Raw genomic sequence first — 18252 nt, 5'->3', positions numbered from 1 at the left:
TCCATCCAACCCTCCATCTCCATCGCCCCTCTACCCTACTCGTGTAGAGCAAGCCATTAGGAACAGCACGAAAAAAAATTCACAAATCTTGTGGATATTCGAAGGAAAACTGCACACCTATCCTAATATTCTGTAATACAGCCTAAACCAAAAATTATCACTACAAAGTTACGACCTTTTCAAAAAACGCGCCACGTGCTCAGCTCTATATATGGCTATATCGTGCAGCCGATGCAAATATGCAGACGTCGACAGATCTTATCGCGTGACGTAAACGTTCCACAGACGATCACGCGAACAAGGGATTGCTCCGTTGTTGCGATTATGCTACAGCTGCGTTTTATCTGCTCTATCCGCAGTCGTGTCTCGGGCAGTTACCTTATCACTAGCGCCGCCACGCCATGTTCGTGTCGTTTATACGCGGAGGTGTGTTCTAATTGGCGGAGTGGGGATTTTTTTTATTATTATTATTCCCTCTCTACAACATGGCGACACTCTGCAGCGCTTCGCGATGGCTCGTCCGGCCGGCGATCCGTGATTTACAGGTAAGCGCGGCGTTTCCACTATTGTGCCTGCCCTTGCCATTCCTTTAAAGAATGAGGACTTCGAATGCTTACGGCTCCATAGGCAGATTTTTTTGCGTCGTTGTTAGCGCGACAGCAGCGTAGAGGCACAGTCTCCATCGGTGCGTCTCTTCAGGAGCACCGAAACAAAATGTTTATGCAAACATTTGCTTGCTTGACACAAACCGTCATTGAACCCTTTGGGCGATTCCTGGAAACCGCCGTTGCAGTCCAACCATGCTGACTCTATGATACGTAGTTTTTTTCTTTTTTTTTTTTCACGAAGACTGCGGGCGAACACCTCGTAAGTATACCTGTACAGTCTCGTCGTATGCCCTCGCTGCGCGCTTCAGCGGGGTCACCTTTGCATAGTCAATTTTTGATAGGCGGTTCGCTATGCAGCCGATCTCGTTCACCTATCTGTTGTCTTGCTGTACTGCACTTTTTACAGTTAAGAGACGTGAGTTTATTTCTGCGACGTGTTTATCCGCGGAGCTAGACACGCGAATTGGTTGCGCAATTTGCAATTTGTTACAAAGTGCGCAGTCCGCAAAGTTGGGCACTCGCTTCTTAGCGCGCAGCCAGGCACGCCGGCCGTGACTTTGACGCGCGCTGAGAGCGACAGGTCAGCTTAGTAGACAGGAATGAATGACCGTGTCCTTCAGCCGCGATGTGTTGGGCACCGCTGCCAATTTATCCGACGCCGGTTCCGGCTGGCACTCGCGTGCGCCTCCTCCAGTTATCGCCTCGGCGCTGGACTTCCGTTTTAATGATCTGAGTAGCGTTGTTACTCGGGCTCAAATATATATAGTTCGTGTATCTTATTGCGACTTTCACTTCATTTTTCAGATCGGCAAGGTGGGCAGAGTATCCAGCGCTCAGAGGAAATTCCACACGTCGCGTAAAAATGAACAGAAGGTAAGTGTTCGGCTCCGTTGATCGACATCTAGCGCTAGTAGGTCGAAAGGAAAGGTAGTTGGAATCGAATCCAAACTGATGAGAACTGACCGAGCTGTTGCCATTTTAAACCGTGCAGTTTTCCTTTCCTCCATGCTCCGAGCGGCAGAGCATATGTCATCGCCGAGCCGCCGAGCGTAGCAGTCTGGCAACATTCCTGATGGCATGCCCCAACTTGTTCGTTTTATTTTCAGCCTTGGCCGTAAACAAGCGTGGGGTGCCAGTGCCACTTTTGAAACTGGTGTGGCAGACCAGATTATTGTCTTTGGACGTGAAGCCGCGTCCAGATACTTCATACTCTTCTCCTATCGCTATTTTAACTTGGAAAAGCTACTGGCATCACCTGTTACTGCTGTGGGATAACTTCATATGGTGCTGCTCTAGCATTAAAAATAAAAGTAAGTGCAGCACTGCTGCTTTTACGGTGCCGCCATCCTTTGTGTCGTCAATGAGCGCCAGCTTTCCTCTCTCCATGAACTTCATTTTGTCAGTTTTGTCGTGCACAGTTGGAGCAGCCAACAACAAAGAGTTGTTGAGGATAGCCACACAAGAATTTTATATTGCTACTGCAAACCATTTGCTGAAGCAGCTTCTGTTTGACAACAAGTTGGTGTTTGATGTATAATCTGCGCTGCTATAGACCCTATTCACTATCAGGCTTAGCAGGTGGCAGTTGTGGCAACCCTGTTTTGTGAAGATGCCATAACGTTGGGCAGTTCGAAACTAATAGCACAGAAAAAATGTTTCCGAGGCAACGGTCTACCGGCATCCTCCCTGCTGTGCGCCATTCAATTTGCCGCTTGCAACGCCGTTCAACCAGAGCTCTGATTTCACCGAAGCCGTGTCATGATTCGCCGTTGGCCCTCTCTCTCTGTTTCTCCCTCTCCAACTTTGCGCTGTGCGTGCCATGGTTGCCAGTGAAGCTATAGTGACGTCACGTGAATAAGCTCTATAGCCCATCAACTGACCTGCCAGTGGAGAGCATTGCTTGCTCTATAAAGTATGGCTGCCCATGTGCTCCACATCATCAGCAGTGATCACATAGCACTCCGCATTGATAAGTGGGGTCGCGAACATTGCCAGCACATTGGTGTTCCTTTGGCAGCTATTGGGGAAGTGTCCCTGCTCTCTCCGCATGTGTGTGCATTACTGTCCCGCTCACAGGGGAATGCTGGCTGTGAATGTGGTTTAGGTAAAAATAAGTCGATCACAGGCGGTCGGACAAGTCCTGGAATTGTGACCATCAACGGCATTCGGCAAATGAAAACGCTCCAACAACAATTCATACGAAGTACTTGTGATGGGGGATTTGCTCGGGACAATAAAGAACTCACACAAGACTTGTCTTCATTATCAACCGGAGGAGGCAGAGGCCAGAAATAAAGCTAACTCGGTTAGACCGTGCAGCTGCACAGAAGGAAATGAAACTGGGACAGGAAAAGTTCTGGTTGGGAGGGCACCTGGAATCATTCAAGGCAATGCTGGAGTGAACCCAGAGCTTGATCAAAGTAGAAGTGGCTGGAAAAAACATCAGCGGCAGCGAAGCAGTCTAGCTGAAGCAAATGTAAGCTTTGCAAACAGCATCAGAATGCTTTTGTGTCAAGTCTGGATAGTGCCTTTTGGTAAACACTGCATTATGTATGAAAGTAAAGTCAAAAAGCTAGTCTAAAACAGTATTCCTTTTGGTGTTGCTATATAAAGTGCACCATGGGATTGCACAGGGGCTCTTTGTGTTGGATATATACTTGAAAAACTTCTGGTGTAAATATGTGCAGTACTGTACATGTTTCTTCATGCAGAATGAGTTAAAAGTGATGTTGAGAGAAAGCGAGTGCAAAATGTTAGCCATAATTTGATTTGCTTGTTTAATTGTGCTTACAAATTGGCTGCATCATAGGCAATGCACTAGTAGAAATAATGCACAGCTATTCGGAACTGCCTGAAAGTGCTCAGCTAATGCTCCAAAAATTGCACCAAATCTCAGCTTCGCAGTGGCAGCACTGAGCTACATTTTTTGTGATGAAATTGTTTGCATGCATGTGTGCACGGTCTTTCTTTTTCTCCATTTTTTTTTTGTGCAAAGCATGAAAAGGCGATGCTTTACCAAGCCTACCTTGTGTTTAGTAAAGGAGAACAAAATAAACGTGTATATAGAGATGCTTGCAGCTGTTCTGCTCTCAGCCTGCGGAACACTGGTTGTAGCCAACATATGGTACAAGCAGTGAAAACTTTTGAGTCCAGCTGGGAAAGCAATAAAAGTGAGTGGTGGGGGTGTTGGTGGCAGTACATATTGCAGACCCAGCCATTGCGATTTGTAAGCCAGCCACTGGGCTTGCTTAGGATGGGACGGCTGTGTGAGGCATGTTTTCCTCTTTATTTTTTTTTTTTTTCTTCTTTTATCGCAGCAGTACAAATAACTCGTAACGGAAGTGTTCTGTGTGTGTGCAGCCTAACACTGAAGGGATCACTTCTGAAATAATTCACTTTGTTTAATTATCAAATCCCTCGCACAACTCCTGAGTTGAATTCTAGGGTCCTGGCTGTTTAAAACATGTCTAAAACCAAAGACGGTGAGAAAATTGTGATTCCGATTGCAATGATAATATTCTTGCCCTGTGGTTAATTTCGTAGACCAGTGGCTGAGCCACCCTGCATTCTCAAGTGCATCACAATGTTTAGTTACTGCCATTTTTTAGGGTGCACTTTTATAAACAGCACAAAACGCAACAGGCACATCTGGAGTAACTAGTGTTGGTATTATTTGGTTCTGGGAAATGATAATGGTGGCTGAAGTATTTATGGGGCTTGTTCACTTGCCTCTGAAGGTAGCAAGTTTAGTTGTTGCTGTTTTCTATGCAGAGATTTACAAAGGAAACTTGATTAGGTTGTTTAATTGGGATGCAATTTTGCGTGCAGCTAGTTATTCTTGAGTTGGGCCTCACATTTGCATCTGAGAACAAAGGCCTGCGTTAACATATTGGAAACGCAAATCTCTAGAGCAACACAAGCCTCCAATAAATGCGCTCTGTGAACCGCACTGGACAAGACTTTGGTGCGTGTCGAGTTGATCCTCGTCTTGGGTGGGCAGACTTCAGTGATGAGAGCAATGTTGGCGCTGGCAATTCACTTTGGGGCAAGTTGTGTGTACCTGTAACAACCACGTCATTGAGCCATGAGTCTGCCGTTATGACCTTAAATGTGACATGTGGCAGGTGCCTGAGCTTTCCAAACCTGTATGGGCTTTTTGTTTTATAACATTTTCATTCCTACCTGCTGGTAATATCTAATCTCATTCATGAAGGAAAGGGATACTTTTGTCGTGTTGGTTCAGAAGGGACCTAAAGAAAGCGATTGGCAGCAATTACTGGTAAATTTTATGGTGCAGAGTTGCTGTTACCTGTCAGCAATCACTCTACTGCGACTGCATGCAAATGGTTTGTGTTAATCCTTTGTGTGTGTGTGTGTGTGTGGGGGGGGGGGGGGGGGTGCAGTCCACAGCAATAGCCTAGTTAAAGCATCTGCATTGCTTTTGAGAATTGTGGGATTTGCTACGGAGTGTAACTGAGAACACAGCAGTGATGCAGAGGATAGAAGCTTTCCTCTGGCCTAGTGGTCAGCCTAGCTGAAGTGCAGCGCTTGGAAAATGGGCCTTTTAATCCACCTTGAGTAACATAAAAATAAGATACCTTTCGTCGTGGTGCTGTTTGGCCAAGCTGCCCTTGCGCCATACAAATCCAACATCATCGCCATTTGTTTTGTTGCAATGCCGTGTGGATGCCTCATATTGAGCCAGGCATGTGTCGAAAATAAAATTCAGTTGTAAAGGGTTCCAGTCCTGTTTTAGCTTGTCTGTTGTGCTGTGGTTTGTTTTTGCACCATCTTCAAAGTATACTAGAACGAAGGAATGGTTTTTGACTGACATGAATGTTTTGACTTGGCAAACTTGCCATATGAAAAATGCAGGCACTGATTTCAGCTGGAAAAACACTGTCGCTAATGCATTACATTTCGAGCTGGAGTGGGTGGAAGTGAGAATTTTTGTACCTTGACATGATTTCCTGTTCTATAACTTGGCTGGAAATATGGTGTTTCATTAAGCGTACCTGGCCTATTGCAGGTGGCTGGGGGCTATGAGGTGGTGGACCACACCTTCGACGCCGTTGTGGTGGGAGCCGGCGGAGCGGGTCTGCGGGCAGCCTCGGGTCTTGTGGAGGCCGGCTTCAAGACGGCCTGCATCACCAAGCTTTTCCCCACACGCTCGCACACTGTCGCCGCTCAGGTGAGCACGCCCTTTCATTCTGCTCGGCTCACCTGCTGGGGGGCAAGGGCGGCACAGCTTCACAATGGAAGGGGGGCAGAAAGAGGAAGGGGAGCAAGGTACCTTGCTTAAGTTTTTTCATCTTTTGTTACTCCCCTCAATTTCTCAAAGTAAGTTATCACAGCACAAGCAATGCCGGTATCATGCTGCTGCCCATCATATGTGCATGTACATGTGATGGGCAGCAGCATGATACCGGCACATGTGCATGTTCTAGGGGATGATTTGGCATGCAGTACTGTCGAATCTATGGCAAGTAGTAAATGCAGTGGTCTCTTTCTTCTTGCTAGATTTTTGCTCATTCACAGGCATCTTCAGTATTTGTCCACCTCATTTAGTCATTAAAGTTTTAACAGGGTCTAGTTCGAATGATAGTTGAAAACTGTTTCTTTGGAAGCTTTGCTCGCTTTGAGATATTTGTAGTGGGAAGAAAAACGTTCCGCACACAAAAAAAAAAACCTACAAAAGTGCATCAACACTCTGTTGTCTGCTGCTAAGACACACTGTTGAAACATGCTATTTGCACGCAGAGGTGAGTGTCGCGGCGTAGCTACTGATTTCGAGGCAGAATCCGTGTTTCCGACTTGATGCGTAGCCTAACCAAATACGGAACCTCATCTTCCCAGCATTCCTGCAGGAGCTGAATCGCTCCTTAAGAAACTCTCTAGACTGAGACACCAGTTTTCTTGCAGGGTAATATTGACAAATTTTATCCTAGGAGTAAATAAACACACACTGTGGTAAATGCAGAACAGTATTTTCGCGCCTTCAGCCTTAAATCTAGAACACTGTGCATCCTATACTTGTTGCACGCCATATGTTACGGCAGTACAGTATGAACATGGGGCAGTATGATCGAGGGTTTCCTGTGGGGGCTGCATGCTGGTGCTGAAATTGCATATAAGCAAAGCACATAATTGGCTGAAATGTACTTTGTTATTTGCTCCTTTCTAATGATACAGGTGTTCATTAGCATACAGTTGTTGGCAATGCATACATTAAACATACCTTTACTAGAATGTAGCAACATTGTTCTGTGGTGTATCAGCCCATACGTTCAGAAAAATTTTCATTTCCTTGCTTCCTCGCAGATTTTTGCGTTACAGCAGAGAACGTGAAAGGCCAGCACCGTCTTTTCTGCCGGTGTCTGAGCCCGTACACTGTGCCCGTGTACTGTGGGATATTGGAGCATATTAAATAATCCCAGATGATCGAAATTATCTGGAGCCCTCCACTACGGTATGGCCTGAGTTGCTTTGGTACTTTAAAACATCATAAACCAAACCAGAGTATAAAAAAAAAGATACACTGAAATCGGCAAGCTTCTGTAAATGGTGTCAGAGGCTGCTGAGAGAGTAGTGTGCGAGGCTGCTCTGTTAGATGCGTCTTGTGGCCAAACTATTTGGCAGACTGATAGTTATGGAAGCTCCATCACCATAGCCCTTTTTTTATTGTAACGAAAACCTGTCAAACAAGGTTAATGGAGGGGCTGGCATCAAAGCACCTTCCACCTCTGACATTGTCTGTATATGTCCTGTAATGCGAGCATCCTCACTCTGAGTCCGTGGTCGGCTGACTGTGTGCCATGCATAATTGTTATCTCAATCGTAGGGTTCCTCAACTTTCTCTTTCTTCTCTCTGATCTTCTGTCAGCATTTTAAACGGAGATCTTGGCTCAGTGATGGAGGCAAAACTGAGAGATATCCTTGGGCTGTGCGGTGTCACTGCATGTTAGATCCCTAGGTGATCAAAATTACTCCGCAGCCCTCCACAATGGCTCCACTTTCACTCCACCTTTCCCCCTTCCTTTCTGGCATGGTTCAGGTGTCCACAAGAAAAAAGTGTGACCGATACTGTGCCTTTTCCTTTCTTGTAAACCAGTTTAGCATTTGGCTTAGCGGTGTCTCTAAATACAGCGGCCAGGGAAGGCTGTAAAGGACGTTACCGTACCCGAATGCTTGGATGTGTGTTGCCTGCCGGCTTTATTGACGGCTTTTGTTTTACTGTTTCGATTCAAAAGCGTCCCAGAATGTAGTTTGAAATCTAACATGCACCCAATGAATGGGGTAAACTATTTGTTTATTGCTTAATGATATTCTAAAAAAAAAAAGCCTACAAAATGTTTTTAACATCTTTAACATTCAGAAATGCAGCTCCAATCCATTGCACCATAGAACTTGAAAGCTGTGAGGCAGGGCCATTGAGGGAACGGAATGATGCTGCATGCAGTATGCTAGCGGGCACAGTTCCTTTCAGGGTTGTGTCAGGGCATCCAACACGCGATGTACGCCGATGACATCACGATATGGGTCACCCAAGGATCACTCGGGGAGAAGCAAGAAAAACTACAGGAAGCGGCAACTTGCATAGAAACTTACACCAGAGAGAGGGGCCTAAGATGCTCGACGGAGAAGTCGGAACTCCTCAGGGTCGGCAAGCATCCCACCCAGACGACACTGGAGGTCGTTCTCGAGGGACAGAACATCCCGGAAAAGAACATGATGAAGATCCTGGGCATGTGGTTGCAAGGAAGCCGGAAATGCAGCCACACCATCAGCCTGCTGAGTAAGGCGGCAGAGCAGGTGGGCCGTGTGATCAACAGAGTCTCCCAAAAGAGATATGGAATGAGAGAAGAAGACACTCTCAAGCTAGTTAACAGCCTAATTGTCAGCCGAGTCACATACTCCCTGCCGTATCACGCGACGACCAAGGCGGAAAGAGAGCAAGCCGACATCATTCTTAGGAAGGCATACAGGACTGCTCTGCACCTACCCAAGCACACGTCGAACGAAAAGTTGCTCCAGCTAGGCATCAGCAAGACCTTCAGCGAGCTCGCCGAAGCTCTGCTGGGAACACAAATCACGAGACTCAGAAGCACCCCCACGGGACGAGCGCTCCTAAGAAGGTTGGGTCGAGACACGAGCGGACTGGTAGACAGATACGCGGATGTACCAGACCACCTTAGGAAAGCCATTAACGTGGGACCATTGCCGAAAAACATGGACCCCAATCTTCACGAAAACAGACGAAAAGCGAGGGCCAAGTACGTTGAGAGAACGCTAGCCCAGTTAGACAACACCGTATACACGGACGCTGCCATATACTATCCGCGCGAGAGAGAACGCATAGCCGCAACGGTAGTAGTAAACAAGGAAGGAAACATGATCACGTGTGCCACGGCAAAGGTCGCCGGCACAGCGGAGGCCGAAGAAATTGCCGTTGCGCTGGCAGCAACAGAAGGCTACAGAACGGGCCGATCTCTCAACATACTGACGGACTCGAAGGAGACGTGCAGGAACTACACGAGGGGCAGGATCAGCAGAACAGCCCTTAAAATACTCAGTGGGGTAACCTCCGCCGAGGAGAAACCCAGGCATAACCTAATCTGGATCCCGGGCCACACGGGCATAGGGTGGAACGAAAGGGCAGACAGCCTAGCTCGAGGTAACGCATTCCGAGCAGGGCAGTCAAATGCTCCGGAGCTCCGCCTACAGGCTTGCGAGGGGGGATACGCAGAGATCTTGCACTTGCATAGGGGAGCTAGAATTAGATATCCACTACCACACAAAGCCCTAACAAAGGAGGAAGCGACCGGCTGGCGCAGATTACAGACCAACTCCTTTCCTAACCTACACATACTTAATAAAATGTTCCCGACACAATACAGAGCCACCTGCCCTTGGTGCGATGCCACACCTACACTTTATCATCTCACATGGGAATGCGAACGCAACAAAGCATTCCACCAACACGAAGACCCGAGTGCGGAGCAATGGGAGAGTCGGCTCACCAGCGGCGAGCTCGCGACCCAAAGGGCCTTAGTGCAGCACGCGACTGATGCAGCACGACTCAGTGGAGCCTTGGAATAGGGGCCCATCCTTGCTGACGAGAAGCCTCAAGTCGCCAGCGCCAGAGAAGACTACGGAGACTTGACAACCGTGAAACCCTTGAAATATCCAATAAAGTTTTCACTCACTCACTCAGGGTTGTGCCATGTCTAGAAGGCTAGGTTGCCAGCATCTGTGATTTAGTAATCTCAAAGTATGTCTAACAAAACCTCTTGCTTGGTTCCATCTTTTGGTTCCATCTTGTAGTTTTATGCTCATCGATGGTAATTGGCAATCGATGTGCAGTGCAATGTCTGGCACTATGCAAGGCTCTGACAGGTGACTGGGAGCAAAATATTGTTTTGTAGTAACGTGTGTGTCACATTCAGGTGTGTGTGTGTGTTGGTGCACTCATGCCTTCGTCATGTACGCCACAGTGTGCCATTCTCCTTTCCAGGGGGGCATCAATGCTGCTTTGGGAAATATGGAGCCGGATGACTGGCGGTGGCACATGTGCGTTACTCACCTTCTTACTTCCCTCACTTCACCCACTGAACATGAATACAGAATTATGAGAATCATGCATTTTCCTACTAATGGGGAGAATGTTGGGAAGATATGCCTGAATTCAGACATGACAGTAATTGAATCGCTTCTAAGAAATTACTGTAATTTAACTACTTTTCACAATTATTTGTGATGTAATGGGTTACCTTTCTTATCCGGTAATTTAGTAATGTAATAAATTACTTTAAATCAGTAATTTCACTGCAAAAGTAATTATTTTTGAAATTGCTTTTACTAAATTGAGTCACTGCTTTTTCGATAGACAACGCTATGTACTCCTGGTAGGCTGCCGTGAAAGCAGGAACGACTCATGGCAATCCTGGGCAAGTGTGACATATTGGTGAAAATAGCCAGAACTGAGTAGAACTGGGCATCTGAGACCTCAGACTGTCAGTGTGCAGTGTCACCGGGTCACAACCGTTTCCCAAGCAGCAAGATGTAAGATGTAAGGGCATTGCCTGGTTACAGTCTCCACCATGGGTCGAAGGAAGGGTGTAAAGGGACAGGAGGAGACGGTGGAAATGTCCATGGTGTGAACATTACTGAGCTGAAGAGGGCGTGGTCAATTCCCAACACCATGGAAGCAGTAAATGGCCTCTTCAGGACAATGGAGACAGCTGTGGGCGAGCAAGGCGCTGAGTTTGGCACTTGTTTCTATCTCAGTGAGCGTGATGAAAGTGGCCATTACACCATGGTTCTGTTTTCATTGTCTTGTTGCGATGTTGCATATTTTTAATAGCCTGTGTTGTAGGAAAAGGGGTCGGAATAGTTTCCAGGGACGCAGGAAGACAAAAGATATGTGTGTTTACTAGGTTTGCTTAGTTTTTGTGCGGATTTCATTGCCCTGGAAAAGTAATTGTAATGTAATGTCCTTACTTCTTGTTGGCAGTAATTAGTAATGTAATTTAAATAAATTTTTGATTTTCAGCTAAGTAATTTTACAATGTATAGTATGCCTGAATTCAGAACACCACAAGCTTCCTTTCTGCCTTGAAAGGCATTATCAGGATAGAAAAGAAAAGGCTGTAGGATGCAGAATGGTAAGTGAAGGTAGATTGTAATGCATGATAAATGATAGAGCATGTCTTGTTTCTTTGCATTAGATAGGGCCCATAGGGTGGAGCTGCTGCTAGGGCTATAAGTCCCAAGCTTTGTAGATTTGCTTTGCCTCTGAACATGCCTTGCATCTCAGGTATGACACTGTCAAGGGCTCGGACTGGCTGGGTGACCAGGATGCCATTCACTACATGACCAAAGAGGCACCCTTTGCTGTGCTTGAGGTCAGTCTACTCTTCTCTTTTTTTTTAAATTTTGCTTTGCTGTTGGTGCCATACATCAAAGATCCATGCCTTGCAAAGTTGCTGTTGTGTGATTAATGGCACTGGAGTCTAATCTGACAGGATCAGCTAAAAAAAAGTTTGTTGACTACCACGACACCTTCGCTTCATGGAGTTCACAAATGCACGCACCTTAATAGGGACACTATTAGGGAATTGAGAAACGTCATAATGTTGAGGAATTCATTACAAAAATGTTCGTTGCATTCAGATTGAATTTTACAATATTGATGAAGTACACTCGCATTGCAACAGTCTAGAAAATATTTGTTCCATTTTTAAAGAGACCGAACATTTGAATTTTACGCAGCCAAGTTTTTGAGGTGCAAAGGAAAGTTTGCTGTCTAAGTGCACGACTGCACAATGGTTTCATTAGAAAGTGTAGAAGACGTTTACGGGAAATTGTTTTAGCACTGCATGCTCTCATTTCTATGTAGTCTCCCATGCTGGAAACCATAATCAGCAAGTGCAATGGTGGTTGCACGTCGGAGGAAGTTGTGTGCCAAAAATAATGCCATATATTCACGTGTAGGGGCCACACCCCTGGCTCGGCAACTGGTAATAGCCTGTATTGCTTAAGTGGTTAACTTGCACCTGTCGTTGAGCGCAGTTTGTGTCAACAACACTTCCAAAGTCAGCATGATGCACCACTTCCAAAGTGTATTGTATTTGAAGGGTTTGCTGGGGCTGTGCAAATTCATCATAAAAATTTGTTTCACCACAGCACAAAGGGGTGCATAATTGGACCTGCACTGTAGTCAGAAAATTTTAACTGAAAGATGCTGATCCCATGTATTCCCTAACCGAACATGATCACCATGCATGGTGAATATATTAACTGGTAATTTCCGCTTTATTTACATTCGCGGGGGTGGTGCAGTGGTTAGGGCGCTCGACTGCTGTTCCCAAGGATGTGGGATCGAATCTCAGCCTTGGTGGCCGCTTGTCGGTGGAGGTGAAAAACTAGGCGCCTGTGTGCTGCTGTGCTATGTCAGTTTGTTTAAGAACCCCAGGTGGTCGAAATTTCCAGAGCCTTCCACTGCGGAGTCTCTCACAGCTTGTGCTGCTTTTGGAACGTTAAACCGCAAAACCAAACCAAATCCTCTTTATTTGAACAAAGTGGGCTTATACCATGATCGTGGGGTACCTAGTTTGAAAGTGTTTCATTAGGAATGAGCGTTTCTTGTGTTGCATCATTGCATGTTATATTTTTGGCCCTTAGTGATGCCAAGTTCCTGGAGAAAGAGCCAAGAGTTTATAAATGGCAGCGATTGGCAGTCTATTAGGTTTTTCCTGGCCTGCAATCAGCACTGTTTGCGTGTGTTTGTACAGCTGGAGAACTATGGGATGCCCTTCAGCCGCACCCAGGAGGGCAAGATCTATCAGCGGGCCTTTGGGGGCCAGTCGTACAACTTTGGCAAGGGGGGGCAGGCGCACCGGTGCTGCGCTGTGGCCGACCGCACGGGCCACTCACTGCTGCACACCCTCTACGGGCAGGTATGTGGGCATACATGGGGGACGCATGAGGGTTTTCAATTCTCTTAGGCTTAAGGCAGGGGTGAGGGGGGAACACTTTCAAAAAGCACCAAGGAACCCCGTGTGTCGTGGCTTCCAACCATATCCAGCCGGACGTGCAGACACATAGAGGTGAAATTGATTAAAAATGAGTGGCTTCACAGTGAGGAGGCAGCCTGCAGTGCGTAATAATTGTGTGAAATATAAAATAAGGATGGGAAACAAGTGTATGCACAATGTCTGTTCCAATGTGGTGTGCTGGAAGAGCTTACAGGCCGGCCTTCTTCACACAGTATATACAGTTGAACCCAGATATATCGAACTCGAATCGGCAAATAATTCGCTATATTGATAATTCAATACACAGAGATCGGTCTAAAATACTGGTTGCGATCATGAAAAGTGATACCATATTTGTCGCGTAATCAACCCACTCTCACAATGAACCCACCCTCCAAAAAAAAAAATGCATTCAGGTCGGCTCACATACAAGTGATGCGACCGAGTGAAAAATTTCCAACTTGTTGGAACTGAGTCGCTCGAGCAGCCACGACAGCTCAAAACATGTTTTTGCGTTGCCGCGGCAAGAATCGCGAGTGGTTTCGCTTGCATATGAAACAGCCTTTAGTCAGTGGCGTGCCCCTTCGTTCCGGCCGTCGGTTGCATCCACCACTCATTTATTGGCAGCGTGCCAAGATGCTGCGCAGCAATAAGGTCATGGTGTCTTTATCTTTGACTATACTTTGATAGCGCCTGCGATGGCGGGGAGCAAACTTGGCGGAGTGCCCGTGATGGCTTGATTGCACAAGCCTGGTTCGATTTATCATGCCGCGCTTGGGGCGGGCATAGTCCACTGCCACAAAATCATTGGAAAGTGTGATATAGCTGCAAATGCCATTTGAAGCTAACAATGCTAAAAGCCAGTGTCATGATCGCAGCTGGCCATGTGCTTTCGTTGATTCATAAAAGCAAGAATGGATGACTCTCAGAAAAAAAAAAAAAAATCTGCTGCTTCTTAAATTCTGCAGCCGCCATAGCTTACGCTGCGCCACACATTCAGCACGACGATTCAAAATGCGCATCGCATGTCCCCTGCCGCGCGCAAAGGGTTCACAACACACACCGGAGAAAGCGTTCGACATTGTCTGCCACGGGCTAAGCTGGCTTGTCAGCGCATGCGTAGTGCGTACTGCTGTGCTTGAAGATGGAGAGAGGAAGGAGAGAGAAAACTCTGCAGAAGAATGGGCACACCCTCGTGCTTTGCTCTATTGCATTGTTTCCCCTCTCCCGAATACCGTGGCTGCATTTCCGCGTCTACCACCTCATGCCTGCGACCTCATTTTTGCTGCTGAAAATCGCCGCTATATTCCGGCACCATCGGCCGGAAAGTGATCATGTACAGTGGGCGTCACCGCCGTGTAGAGCGCGCGAGCGCAGGCCGCCGGAGCATTCCAGAGTCAGCCAGCGACGTCTAACGGTAGTTGCTGGGCCCCGAGATAAGATTCATCTGGGCACGCGCGGCCACACATACAGACAAGCCTTGCTCTTTCACCGGTCGCGGAAGGGGATGATTACGCATCGTGTTCTGTCTTGCCACAGCTACTTGTTTCCGCGAAAGTTTGGGTTTCGCGCCAGAGCAGCGGGGCTGTGGGTTTTGCGCTAGCTCATAACAGTCATGCTGCTGGGGGCCCAGCGCTCCTTGTAGTGCTTTGCAGCAGCCGTAGCTTCACCAATAGTAACACGCTCGGTCATTTTATCTGCACAGCGCGTCCGTCTACCAGTCGAAATGAATAATATAAAGGGCAGACGTCACAGGCTCACACAGGTATCTAGCTGGCAACTAGGACGAAGTGTCACAGAGAAGCAGTGCGAAATAGTGTGCTCCAGGATGGCGCCCCGATTAACCGCGGAAAAACGCCGAGCTATTGTGACTATGGGCCGTACAATGTCACAAAGACAAATTTGTGACTTAACAAAGCGCCCTATGAGGACAGTAAACAGGATTCTACAAGCCTATTACAAAGAAGGTCGAATCGCTGACACGCCACGAGGAAGGTCCCCAAGGGTGACAACTTCTGAATGAGACGAGTTGATTATTGCTGCTGCTGTCACGGATCCTTTCCTTAGTGCCCGGCAAATCAGGGATGAGCTCGGTTTAACGAATGTGAGCGTCGCCACAATCCGACGGTGCCTCCATGCTGCTGGCCTTCACAGCAGAACTGCGGTGCAGAAAACCCTTCTGGAAGTGAACCACAAAAGAATGCGCCTAGATTTTGCATCTGCTGTGGAAAATTGGAACGAGCAAAATTGGCGAGCGGTTATATTCACGGATGAAGCATCCTTCACAACAAGATGGGACCAACAGCGAAAGGTGTGGCGTCCATTCAAGCACCGGTAAGTTCTCATACTCGGCACTTTATATTCATTGTAAAAAGCAAGCTAACGAATTAAATCACATGCTGCAAATTTGCATATCATTTACTAGCAGTAGGTCAATTTTAATTGTCAAGCTAACACCAATTCGAATTTTTAAAACACAGCATTGGCTAGTTCAGCTGATGTTCAATTGGAAGCGTATATACTGAAATTACATTTATTCTTGCTCGCGTATTTTCTTAACTGGCCCTTTGCAGGTATGATGAGCCCTATGTGTGGAACGTTTGCTCAAGTGGCCGTACCAGTGTGCACGTGTGTGGCGCGATAAGCTTAGAAGGGCTGGGCCCTTTGCACAGAATTGTCGGGAGCATGACATCCGCAACCTACAGAAGCATCATAGAAACCGTTCTACTTCCATATGTTCTGGATGGACCTTTTCCGGACGGTCTATTTTGGCTGCAGCAAGATGGAGCCCCCATGCTCACAGCACGAGAAATAGTGGAGCTGCTTGACGACCTTGCAGTGACGAGGGTCAAGTGGCCTGCGAGAAGCCCCGATCTCAATATTATTGCGAACATGTGGGGTATGCTGAAAGCTAATTTGTCGAAGAAACCGGGTTTAGCCTCAGCAACTGCGGACCAACTGTGGGAGGCCATAAAAACCGAGTGGGAGCACCTGCGGCACCAACCCAACATTGTTGACGCCCTCTACAATTCACTGCCGCGACGAATCTGAGCACTGAAAGCTGCCCATGGAGGTCCCATCAACTACTGAGCTGCCAGCAGCCATCAACGGATTAGAATGGCAGGTCAAGCACGAGGCCATAACTCCACTCTCTTGCGCAGAGTTCGACGCATGTTACACGACTGCGCACTAGTGGCTCGTGCAAGTGCTCTTGGGGACCAATTGATTTTTTTTGCATGTAGAAGGCGAACTGTCTTACAATAAACAACCTTGTTTTTCTTTTTCTCATTCCGGGTGCAGCGTTTATTCTGACATTCTTTTGTTCGCATGTGCTGGATAGCGAGCCGTGGGGAAAAAGCGTCACACTTAATTCGTCCATATTCACTGCATACTTATGGATAACTGTAAGTAAAACGATCGACATGCATGTAATGTAAGTTTCCGGTGAACAGAAAAAAAAAAAATGCCTTTTGCCTTTTTTTCACAGCAGGTGAGCCTCAGTTAGTGGCCACTTTTCTTGAATCTAACCCAGGATTCTGCGTCCGTTGCTTCGCTCCACGCGAAAGTGAACCTACCACGGAAACAAGTAGAGCAGTGGAAAGGAGAAGACACTGCGTAAGCGTCCGCTCTCGCGGGCGGTGAAAGAGCAAGGCTTGTCTGTATGTGTGGCCGCTCGTGCCCGGACGCTTCTTATCTTGGGCCCAGCAACTACTGTTAGACGTCGCTGGCTGGCTTCGGAGAGCTCCGGCGGCCGCCACTCGCGCGCTCTACACAACGGTGACGCCCACTGTACTATAACGAATATCAAATTATTTCAGTTTTGCCAACTATTTTCAGCGATAAGTCATCAAGGTATCCCATAATACGTACACAAATAGAAAAACCACATACAGTAGAACCTCTGTGATATGAATCTCACGGGGTCGCGAAAAAATTGATATCATAAAAACGAACGAAAATAAGTGTGCAGAAGCATGGGAAAGGCAGTCGCGCAGATCTTTTACGTTTGAGAAGGTTTATTGCGGTCGTGCGGTCACAGCTCGGCACTCACGGCGCACAAAGCACGACAGGAAATCGCGATGTCGGCGACGCGCGGGACGCATGCCTCCGCGGACTTCTCACGGCGCGTGAAGTACAAGAGATGGCGACGTGCCAGCCGCGCGGCGCCGCAGACTGCTCGCAATGCGTACAACGCGACTAGCAATTGCGAAGTCTGTATTGTGCAATCCGTGCGTGTGCGCCGCCGACTACTACTCACGGCCGCGCACCGCTGCAAACCTTTTGCGGCGTGGAAATCGATCGCGATGCCGGTGACGTGCGATACGCCCACCTCCACGTACTTCTCGTGGAGCCAGCGATGTCCGGTGCCACCCACCGCTGAAAACATTTTGTGGCATGAGCCCGACAGAAAATCGCAACGTCGGCGAGGTGCGGACCACGCGTCAGTGCAAACTGCTTGTGATGCGTACATACAGCGCGGCTGTCAAATTGCGGAGTCAACGATGTGCAGGCGGTGCATAGTGCTCAAGGTTGCGGTCGCAGTTCGTGTGTTTGTATCATCTGTTGTGGCGCGGGAGAGTGTTCGGACCATCCGAAATTTTGCACATTGTACACAATGCACTCGCCGGGGAATTTCGCGAATTCGTTTCGCGAATTTTACTATACGTGATTTGTGTCAACACTTTTCTGTCCATGCCTATTCCCATCAATAGCCCGCTATTGATGGTTTCACGATTCAAATTTTCCCGCTTTTGAAGCACTCTTTGAGAAGTGGCGTCATTCAATGGGAAATATAGGAATTCTTCTTTCAGTTTTGCTTTTGATTCAATTTTTCTGCCGTGCCATGCCCGTCCAGATGATCTCCGGAGTCAGGCGTTCAGCGTTCCTTGTTTACATCATGGCGTCGACGTGATGCGCGGGAACGGCGCGGTTCTGTGGAAGTTGATGCATCGGAGAGCTTGTTTTTAGATGCGAACAGCAGCAGTGATGACTCTGAAGACGAATTCAGCTCTTCAGACTTTAGCACTGACAGTGAAATTACGTCAAACCGACCTGGAACGTCGACAGCCATGCCTCGATAAGTTTCGTGTTCGCTCGCCAAAAATTTC

The 18252-nt window shown here is 47.5% G+C and overlaps 1 protein-coding gene across 2 annotated transcripts in view; it reads left to right on the top strand.

The window, feature by feature from the left end:
* The first annotated feature begins 391 nt into the window (after positions 1 to 391).
* SdhA (succinate dehydrogenase, subunit A (flavoprotein)) overlaps positions 392 to 18252 on the top strand; it is a 51280-nt gene continuing 33419 nt past the window's right edge. Inside the window, exons 1-6 of one of the 2 annotated variants that reach the window (XM_084602530.1) lie at positions 393 to 545; positions 1413 to 1481; positions 5638 to 5799; positions 10123 to 10178; positions 11425 to 11512; positions 12902 to 13066. In XM_084602530.1, the coding sequence (XP_084458656.1) occupies positions 486 to 545; positions 1413 to 1481; positions 5638 to 5799; positions 10123 to 10178; positions 11425 to 11512; positions 12902 to 13066 (600 nt within the window). In that variant the 5' untranslated portion in view covers positions 393 to 485. Of the gene's footprint in view, positions 546 to 1412; positions 1482 to 5637; positions 5800 to 10122; positions 10179 to 11424; positions 11513 to 12901; positions 13067 to 18252 lie in introns of both variants that reach the window. The other variant, XM_084602531.1, reaches the window with a different exon arrangement.

Source organism: Amblyomma maculatum, chromosome 4 (genome assembly GCF_055883805.1).
Source record: "Amblyomma maculatum isolate TAMU_Amacu chromosome 4, ASM5588380v1, whole genome shotgun sequence".
Taxonomy (NCBI): domain Eukaryota; kingdom Metazoa; phylum Arthropoda; class Arachnida; order Ixodida; family Ixodidae; genus Amblyomma; species Amblyomma maculatum.
The sequence above is the reverse complement of the archived record's forward strand: the minus strand, read 5'-3'. Positions and strand labels throughout refer to the sequence as shown.